Raw genomic sequence first — 10313 nt, forward strand, 5'->3', positions numbered from 1 at the left:
TATACTGAAGACTATCCAATTTTTTTTCTACTAAAAAAAATCTACTCCCTCCTATATAGTTCTCACTCTCTTTTAAATAAATAAATAAATGCAGTTAGATATCTTGAGATAACATGATTAACTCCAATCAAGATGTCATAACTCATAACCTATGTTATTAATTTAGTAAATTATTTTTCCTACCTTCTATTCATAGAAACTTAATTGAATAAATTAGCTTATGCCATTTACTCGCTTGTATTATTGAAAAATATTTTATTCTTCTAATAAATTTTTTAAAATGTTATTTTTGGTGCTAAATAGAACATTCATCATATACAAAAAAAGAAAAGAAAAAGTCAGCATTCATCAAAGTAATTTAAAAGCTAACTAGAATATCTTTCATGTTAGTTTAAGTTTGATTTCATTTTAAAATTTATTAGATTTTATATTATACATAGTGATTTAAAACTAAAAATAAGATTTATCATTTTAATATTTAGTCTCAAATTAATTAAAATTTTACATTATTTTTAATTATTTTATCAAGATAATTATACAAACGATAAAATTTTAATTTTTTATCAAGATGACATTATCTTTTTAATATAAAATTATTTTCATTTTATCTATCAATTTAAATATAAATTATCATTTTAAATTAATTCACTTTTAAAAATATAAAAAAATAATACTCTAAAATATTTATTTAAGTTTCTAAAATAAAACACTTTAGTCTTTTAAATGAATTAATATTTAATTTGATCTTTAAATTTATACGTGACTCTTAATTTAATTCTTAAAATTTTAATTATCTCTATTTAATTCTTAAATTTTATAAACGTCACATTAATTATTTGGACAATTTCTGATACACAAATACTTTTAGAGTCCTGACATAGATAGTCAAATACCATACTAAAACTTATAAAATATATCATTTTGCAGTGACACAGTCACATAGTGAGAAAGGGGAATAATGACCTCCTAATTTTAATTTTTTACATATAAATTATATGTAAATTTCAGTTTAGCCTTTTTTAAAATTTTATTTTAGTTTTATTTTATTGTATAAATATTTTTTGTCTCCCTCTAATATTTTATCTAACTTCACCCCTGTCGTTTTGGTTAATATTGACCTCAAATTGTCCAAAATTGATGCCGGATTACTTGTTTTGGGAAGAAAATTTTTAATAAACACAGTTTATGATGTTTTTTCAGCTTTTAGAATACCAAAATAAAAATGACGACGTTTTATAAAGTCTAACGTGGTATCCGGCTATCCACGTTAGCTAGGTAGCGTTTGTTTTTGGGGGGCAGGACACGGAGACATGGACAACACTTGTTTAAAAAGTGTTTGGAAGCAGAGACATGGACAGTGTACATATTGTCCGAGACAGTTTTTTATACTTTTGTGTCCACTCTTTCACGAAGGACAATAATGGACACAGGATTTGGAAGAGTGGACACAGACAATTTTATAAATTTTGTTTTCTTTTTTTTTTCGCTATTACCCCTTCTTATTTTTCCTATTGCGTTGTTCAGAGATACTTTTTTCTTCCTGTTCTTTCTCTATCTCTTTCTTTTCCAGGTACTCTCTCCTTTCTGTAGAATTTTTTATTGGGGGTAGATAATTCTTTTATTTTTTATTAAATTAATTTGTATTGATGTAGAAAATTTAGAATCATAGGGCCATTTTAGTCATTTCATATAATATTTTAGTCTTGTCCATGTGTATCCAAACATAATACTAGACATTACATTAGTGTCTTGTCCATCGTATCCAAACACAATACACAAAAGATAATTTTTAGTGTCTCTGTCCTATTGTCTCCGTTTCAGTGTCATGTTCTGTCCTGTCTCTAAAAACAAACACAACCTTAATGTTTGTGTGTCGAAAATTATTCGAGTGACTAACATGAGTCACATTCGCAAAGTCAGAGACTAAATAGAGGCAATTAAAATTTTAGAGACTAAATTAAGGCTCGCGTACAAGTTCAGGAACTAAATTGAATATTATCTCTTTTTATATTTTAAAATATATAGAACAATCCCTAATATTTAGGTTTGTTAGACAATATAATTCCTTTCCATTAGTCACTAAAAACGATTACTGATATAAAATATTAATTCACACACATAACTGTTAAATATTCACATAGTCAATCTTCAGAGTGAAGTACACAACAGTTCTCAGAAAATTTTAAAATTCTCAATCCGATTTCTAAAAAATTTTTTAAATTTTTAAAATAATAGTCCATTAGAATATTTTTAATATTTTATAAAATAAACTTTAAAAATATTTCTAAGTTAAAAAATTTATTTTTTTGGGCACAATTACTAATTTTAGTAGCACAAACAATTTCAAATAAAAGTTTATTTTTACAACATTACAACTAGTAAATTCTCAGAATTTTTTAAGAAACATAAAAAAAAACACTTGAATTTGCCAAGATTTTTTTTTCAAATATTATAAAGTATTAGGAGTTTCATATTATTGAAATTTTGTAAATGATCCACATTGACCTTGTAATTGATCAAAACTTACAAATTTAAATTTCGAAATAACTTAATTTGCATTAGACGCAAGTTAATTCTAAAATAATGCCTTCATAAGTATTTATACAAATATTTCTAATTGTTTATATAAAATTTTTTATGTTAAATGGGAGTTCTCTCATTTCTTCAAAGAATATTATCTAATTTATTTTTTTTTCATTATTAAAGAATGATCATAGAATATGATATCTACAAATTAAATTAAAATTTTGTACTATCAAAAATAAATATGAGTTCATTTATTTTAAATTATTTAATTTTTTTAAAAATAATGTCTTTTCAAAATAATTTATAATTTATTCACATACATAAATACTTTATGATTACGTGTCAATTAATATTTTATGTCAGCATCACTACTAGTGACTAATAGAAAAAAAAATCGTATTATGTAATAAAAATAAATGTTGAAAATTATTTTGTATATTTTAAATTCTAGAGGATTAAAGTGTTTCATTTTAAAAATTTTATGGACTAATTCGAATAATTACTCTTATTACTTTTATAAATAATTAATTCTACATTATTAAAAAATTATTTTACTTAACAAATTAATATCAGTTTTTCGTCCTATATATAAATTTTTTTCTTTTGGTTTTAATCCAGTAAAATTTATAAGATTTCTATTTTGGTCTATGTCGTTCAATTGCTCTGTTCAATGCTAAAAGTGATTTTTTTTTTTTTTAAATAGTATGATAAGAATAAGATGTGTCAACATTTAACTTATTGTATCAATACTTAATGGAACAAATTAACGGAGCTAACTAGTGTTAAATAGTAAATACTAAAGTTAAGACACTTAAATGTTATTGGACTAAAGTAAAAATATATAGAGGAAAAAAAAGACTATTTTATGAAATCCAAAAAATGGTTTAAATCATTAATATAATATTAATTTTGTCAAGACATATCCCTAAGTAATGGACGAGAGAATAATTATTCAAATGTAATTTTATAAATTATTTTTTCTATTTTCATAAATTCAACCATTTTAATTATACTTTTAATTTCAAATAAATATTTAACAGGGAACAATTAGATAGAGTGTTACGTATAAATTAAAGGGAAAAAGACAAATAGGTCCCTGACTTTTTAAGTTTTTGACAAATTCATCCCTGACAAAATTTAAATACAAAAAAGTCCCTGACTTTAACAAACGGAGGACAGTTTAGTCCTTCCGTCTATTTCCCTCTCACACATCAAACGGAACAGGCTGACGTGGCTATAACGGTGTCCAGGTGTCCGTTACGGTGCCACGCTGGAAGGAAAAAAAGATCGAAGGACAAATAGGTCCTTACTGATCAAAACGACGTCGTTTTGATAAGGTAATCAATTCTTAATAAAAACCCTTTGCCAACACAGAAATTACCATATACTGCCCTAACCCCTTCATCAAGCCAGAGCTTCCTTCCCTGTGGCTCGAAACTGAAGTGTCATCGAAGAAGGTGGAGTAGGAGAGACTTAGTTCGTATGCTGAAGAAGTTCAATCATCAATCAAGGTAAGCAAGTCCACAACGTTCATGATGGCATTCGCGTTAGAGTTCCATTTAGTGTATGGTGTGATGCATGTAAATGCATTCTGCTATGGTTGCTTTCTGTTTTAATCTATTTGAAAAATGTTATTTTGTCTTCATTTGAAAGATTCTGAGGGTTCTATGCATTGTGGGTTGATTTTTTTTTGTTTGAAAATTACAGATGACTGATAGATATGTAATTCCTGTTTTTCACCATGGAAGAAAGTTTGTGAGGAATGGTGATGGGAGACTTGTTTATGTGAATGAAAAAGTAGAAAAATTTCCAGAGATGGACATAGATTTTATAAACTTTGGTGATTTGGTGAAGTTGTATGAGGGTTTAGGGTATCCTGGCTACAAGGCAATATACTGATTTGATAGTACAGCCAGTAATATAGAATCTGGGTTTCATCGTTTAACAGGGGATAATGGGATTCGTGAATTGTGTGACAATTTGATTAAGAATGAAGAAAAAGATGAGTTTCATGTTTACTTTGATCATGTTGTCAATGAACCTGAGTATGTAGAAGAAGCAGGAGGCGGGAATGCAGGAACTGGAAATGTTGAGTCTATAGAACTAGATGACATCTGTGATAATCTGATGACATCCTCCTCTGATGACGGCTACGAGAGTACGGAGGATGAACCTTACAAACCTCCACCTCCGGGGTATAATGATGATAGTGATGATGAGAATAGCAGTGGAGAAGAGAAACGTACCAACAAAAAGAGAAGTATGACTTACAAGGGAAAAAAAGTGGCTGTACCAAAGAGGAAAATGAAAGAGAAGAAGAAGAAGGATCCACTAAAGAGGCAGGATGCACCAAGGAAGAATAGATCAAATATTGGTGGAGAACTTCCCAATGTACAACCAGGTGTTGGACCCAGTGTAGACCAACGAGCTGGGCCTTCGTTGAAAACTGGTGGGCCTAGTAGTGGGCCTAGTAATGGGTCTGACCAACACTCAAGCTGCACTGATTCAGAGTATGATTATGAATACCATTCAGAGGATTTGCATACCCCTGTTTTCTCTGATGAAGAAGCTGAGAAGCAACACTGGCCCGAGTTCAATGATGAGTATGGATTTGGAGAAGGCCACTTTGAAGTAGGCACCAAGTTTGCAACTCTTGATGATTTTAAAGAAGTGGTGAAGGACTTGTTCATATCTGAGGGTAGGCAGCTTCAGTGGATTAAAAATGATAAAGAAAGGGTTCGGGTGGGCTGCAAAGGAGAAGAATGTCCATGGGTTGTACATGTATCCTACAATAATTCTCTTAGGTGCTTCCAGGTTAAAACTTTTAAATCTGAGCATACATGTGCAAGGGACATGGGGAGTAATGCTGCTGACCAACACTGGCTGAGCAACAAAATTGAAAAAAGGCTAGCTATCCATCTTCAGATGACTAGGAAGGAGGCTAGTGATTTTCTGAAAGATGAGTTTGGGATACACCCTAATGATAAGATGGTTTACAGGGCACTAAAGGAGGCAAGAGACAGAATTGTCGGAAGCGAGAGTGAGCAATATGGAAAGCTGAGGGATTATCTATTCGAACTCTTACGCAGCAACCCTGGATCTACTGCACTCTTAGAAGTGATTCCAATTCCACAATCCCCACCAGTGTTTGATAAGATATATATATGCCTGGATGCATGCAAAAAAGGCTTCAAGAGTGGCTGTAGACCTTTAATATATTTGGATGGATGCTTTCTCAAGGGGTACTTTGGTGGACAGTTACTTTCAGCGATTGCCCAAGATGCCAATAATCATTTCTATACCATTGCTTATGCTGTTGTCGGATCAGAAACAAAGGAGTCATGGAAATGGTTTTTAACTCTCTTACAAGAAGATCTTGGGAATGCAAGTGTGCATGGATGGAACTTTATGTCGGATCAACAAAAAGTTAGTAATATATTTGTTTATCCTTATGTTCTGAAATCTAGTTCATTATGCTTATATTATGAGGCTTTTGGTTTATAAAATTATGCAGAAATTAAGTGTTGTTCTGTTTCTAACTTTTTTTTACTAAATTGCAATCTCTAAGTTTTATCACATTAGTTAGCATTAGTTAGCATTAGTCAACATTAGTTAGCATTAGTTAACATTAGCCAAGGTTAGTTAGCGTTAGCATTAGTCAACATTAGTTAGCATTAGTTAGCATTAGTTAACATTAGCCAAGGTTAGTTAGCGTTAGCATTAGTCAATATTAGTTAGCATTAGTTAACATTAGCCAAGGTTAGTTAGCATTAGTCAACATTACTTGGCATTTGTTTATTAACATTACTTTATTTATGCATTTGATTTAATTTTTCAAAAATTTATAAACTTGAGTTATTGAGACTTACACCAGATATTTAGCTACAACTAATTAAAGTGTTGGTGCTGATCTTTAATTTGGATTGTGGAGCTCTCTTCATATGACAGTGTCATGTTCGTTCTATGAAATAAGCCTTTGGATGAATGTTTATTATATTAGACCTGTACCTATGTGAATTGCCTTTGCTAATGTGTTAGATGGTGTTTTAATCAATGAACAAGCTTTTACTCTCATTAGCCAAGGCAGGGGCTGCTGCATTAATTTTTCACTTGCTGATATACCCTTGTACACTATTGTTGAAGTTCCTGTATTTTACTCTTCAACATTCTGTGAACTACATCACACTTTTTAATGCTTTTTTGTTTATTTTGAGATGATATTCTGCTACTTTCAGGGTCTTCTTGAAGCAATGAAAGAGGTGATGCCCGAAGCACCACATCGTAATTGTGTGATGCATATGTGGAAAAACTTCATCAACCGATTTAAGGATCTGCAAGTCAGAGATGTGGTTTGGGAGTGTGCAAGTTGTTCAACCCCTCCTGAGTTTGTAGAGACTATGGAAAAGCTTAAGAAGATTAATGAAGAGGCGTGGGAGTATCTTACAAGATTTGATCCTCGGGTGTGGGTGAAGGCTTACCTTAACCATGGCCCCAAGGTTGATTCTTTGACAAATAATATGTGTGAATCCTGGAATGCCAAAATAGGAAAGTACAGAGTGAAGCCCATTCTTACAATGTGTGAAGAGTTGCGCTGTTATGTCATGCGGAGAATGACGAAGCATATCACTCTACTATCAAATTATCCTGGAAAGCTTGCTCCCGTACAGCAAAAAAGACTTGGCCGATTGATTAAGCCCAGCAACAGATGGAATGCAGTATGGACAGGTGACAACGAGAGGAAGCGGTTTGAAGTGAGTCGCAAAGCATCAAAAGTTGATGTTGATTTGATGAAGCATACTTGTTCATGCAACATGTGGCAACTAACAGGTTGACTTACTTACTCTTTGATTGAAAACTTGTTTTGCTAAGTAATGTATTCTAGATTGCTTATGTGATTTTGGAATTATAGGAATGCCTTGTGTTCATGCGATTGCTGCTATTAGGAAGAAGCATGATAAGCCAGAAGAGTATGTGCACAAATGGCTTTGCATGGAGTCCATCTATCTGACTTATGCACACTCAATCCAACCAGTTCCCAGTGAAGAATATTGGCATAGAACAGGTTATATCAAGCCAACTCCTCCACCTATCAAGAGGCCCATTGGTAGGCCAAAGGTGCATAAAAGAAAGAAGGATCCAGTAGAGGATTTGATCCAAGGGGACAAGGTAAGAAAAACATTTCGCATAACATGTAGCAAGTGCGGCGAGAAGGGTCACAACTACAAGACATGCAAGGGAGCACCATCTAATCCTAACTGGAAGCCTAAAACCAGGAAACCAAAGCACCAGAACTCAAGTAGTCAGGCACTAGTGGAACTTCCATTATCCCAATCTGCTCCAGAGCCTGAGGTAACAAAGCACGTGAGGATTTAGTTGTCCTCGTTATGAATGATAAAGGATTTATGTGTCTTCATTATAAATGTTAAAGGATTTATGTGTCTTCATTATAAATGTTAAAGGATTTATGTGTCTTCATTATAAATGTTAAAGGATTTATGTGTCTTCATTATAAATGTTGTAGGCTGGCCAGAATACACAACAGGCAGCTCCAGCTGAACAAGCACAGGACACTTCTTCACATGCAGCACCATTCAACCAAGCACCAATCAAGACAACAAAACATACTCATTTCAAAAAACCAGCTAAATTTAGGCCAAAGCAACCAATCAAAAGGCCACCTGCACCAACTACAACTCAGACTCAAGTTGCTCCACAAATTTCAACAAGTGTGACAACAACATCTAGTGGAGGAGTATCAAAGGAGACACTGGCAGCAACAACTTCTGCCACAACAGGACTATTCAAGTTTATACCAAATCCAGGCTTCAAGAACCAAACAAAGTGACGTGCTTGTTCCAGACTTATTTTGGAAACAAAAAATTAGTTTTTCGCTGCAATAGTTGGTTGTAATACATATTGGCAAACTTTATTTTAGCCAATTTAGTTGCTTATGAATTTGTATTTTGGAATCTGCGGGCTGATATACTTGCTACAGTTACTTATCCTAGATGTTATTATGTTGTGGTATGACAATATTCCTATAATATGGTTTAGGTTGAATGAATGAATTATTATTGATTGAATGAATTATATATGGCTTCTTTCTGATTTAGGTTCATCTCTTAAAAGTAAACATGTATGTTACACACATTCTATATCTATTTCAAGCCAACAAGATATAGATAATTAAAATCTTCTTTCTTTCATTTATATTAGCTAAAATAGTTAACAGATATAATTCATTACAATCCACATTTTTTTCATATTTTTCATACCCTAAATAAACAAAGACCAACAACTACAACAATCAAGTTTAGAACTATGACCCAGAAGTTACTGCTTTTCTTGTTCTCTAGGTAATTTATCCTTTGCTCTAGATCAGCCATTCTGTTCTCCAATTCAGACTTCCCAAAATGTTCTTCAACATTTAAGCTCTGATTGTCACCCAATTCTTTTGTTGGCTCCATGCACCCAATTCTTCCAACATGGTCATCAACCCACACAAAGAATTTACAATATGGTTGTTTCACCTAAATCAATTCAGATAGTATGAAAATATGTTGGTAAAAAAAAAACTCTCCACTTCATCCGTATACACGAAAAATTGTGAGCTTACCTTGAAGAATGGGCATCCGAAGAATAGTCTGTTTGGGTTGGCATTTGTCTTCGACATGTAAAATATCGCATACATCCCGCAGAAGCATTTTGGAGCGATGCAATCTTTCTCATCCCCAGCTTGAACTGAACATGGATCTGCATTTATAGAAGAGCCTTCCTGTCGTCTGCTAACACCTCCGCGTTGTCTCTTGATTGATGAGCTTCCATCACTGGCCATCAATTTAAGCAACACCACCATGAACAAATCTGAACAGGTGCTGCGTATGTTACTTCAGAAAACCCAGTTTAAATCTCATTAGGGTTACCTTATCAAAACGACGTCGTTTTGATCAGTAAGGACCTATTTGTCCTTCGATCTTTTTTTCCTTCCAGCGTGGCACCGTAACGGACACCTGGACACCGTTATAGCCACGTCAGCCTGTTCCGTTTGATGTGTGAGAGGGAAATAGACGGAAGGACTAAATTGTCCTCCGTTTGTTAAAGTCAGGGACTTTTTTGTATTTAAATTTTGTCAGGGATGAATTTGTCAAAAACTTAAAAAGTCAGGGACCTATTTGTCTTTTTCCCTAAATTAAAAGGGCCATTGGCCAGAGGACCAAGACCTATCTAAAACTTTAAATTCTGAATGCAATGTTGAACGGGCAATCCACCCTACAAGTTTTGACCATCTTTAATTTCTTCCCCACTAAGGTGGAAGGAAGTTCGAATGCATTATTCTAGAAAATTACAAAAAAAAATAAAATAAAATTAAACAACAATTAAATTTGCACGTGTAACATATATAGTAAGTAATTTCACTGAACATATTGCATATATATGTTCTAAATAGGTTATCTTATATCAGATATGCCCCTTAAAAGTGATTCCATTTTCAACACATAAATTCATATTAATCTCGCTAATTAATTGGTCTTAGATATAATATATGAGTAATATCTACGTATATAAATAATTTTCAACTGAGTATTCAAATTAAAATACATGTTTTCCTTAGCTTATGCCCTTATTTATTTATTTTCTTTCTTTTTTTTTTCTCCTTTTGCATTTTGGTATAATTTTCTTTAAATATTCTATATTTCTATATTATTTTAACAGAATTTATATATTATTATTAGTTTTGTACATTTTTTATATATATTATTTTGTACCAATAAATTAAAAAACTGAAA

At 32.2% G+C, this 10313-nt stretch overlaps 2 protein-coding genes across 3 annotated transcripts; one reads left to right on the forward strand and one right to left on the reverse strand.

Moving 5' to 3' along the window:
* LOC110262612 lies at window positions 6418-8615 on the forward strand. 2 transcript variants are annotated; one of them, XM_021102998.1, is made up of 4 exons: window positions 6418-6480; window positions 6762-7353; window positions 7436-7875; window positions 8048-8615. In XM_021102998.1, the coding sequence occupies exons 2-4, from the start codon at window positions 6777-6779 to the stop codon at window positions 8369-8371; spliced, it is 1341 nt and encodes a 446-aa protein (XP_020958657.1). In that variant the 5' UTR covers window positions 6418-6480; window positions 6762-6776; the 3' UTR covers window positions 8372-8615. The 2 variants fall into 2 exon arrangements, with proteins under 2 accessions (XP_020958657.1, XP_020958656.1); XM_021102997.1 differs by having other exon boundaries at window positions 6425-7353.
* LOC110262613 lies at window positions 8710-9708 on the reverse strand. Its single transcript, XM_021102999.1, has 2 exons — window positions 9143-9708; window positions 8710-9056 (listed from the first exon to the last, which is right to left on the reverse strand). The coding sequence occupies exons 1-2, from the start codon at window positions 9380-9382 to the stop codon at window positions 8796-8798; spliced, it is 501 nt and encodes a 166-aa protein (XP_020958658.1). The 5' UTR covers window positions 9383-9708; the 3' UTR covers window positions 8710-8795.

The sequence above is a fragment of the Arachis ipaensis genome, chromosome B05 (assembly GCF_000816755.2).
Source record: "Arachis ipaensis cultivar K30076 chromosome B05, Araip1.1, whole genome shotgun sequence".
NCBI classification, from domain to species: Eukaryota; Viridiplantae; Streptophyta; class Magnoliopsida; order Fabales; family Fabaceae; genus Arachis; species Arachis ipaensis.

Coding starts and splice junctions, on each gene's coding strand:
- LOC110262612 (XM_021102997.1), top strand. CDS start 6,741: ATGATATTCTGCTACTTTCAGGGTCTTCTTGAAGCAATGAAAGAGGTG. Junction 7,354..7,435: donor CAACATGTGGCAACTAACAG/GTTGACTTACTT, acceptor TTGGAATTATAG/GAATGCCTTGTGTTCATGCG. Junction 7,876..8,047: donor AATCTGCTCCAGAGCCTGAG/GTAACAAAGCAC, acceptor TAAATGTTGTAG/GCTGGCCAGAATACACAACA.
- LOC110262613 (XM_021102999.1), bottom strand. CDS start 9,382: ATGGTGGTGTTGCTTAAATTGATGGCCAGTGATGGAAGCTCATCAATC. Junction 9,057..9,142: donor TCGGATGCCCATTCTTCAAG/GTAAGCTCACAA, acceptor GAATTGATTTAG/GTGAAACAACCATATTGTAA.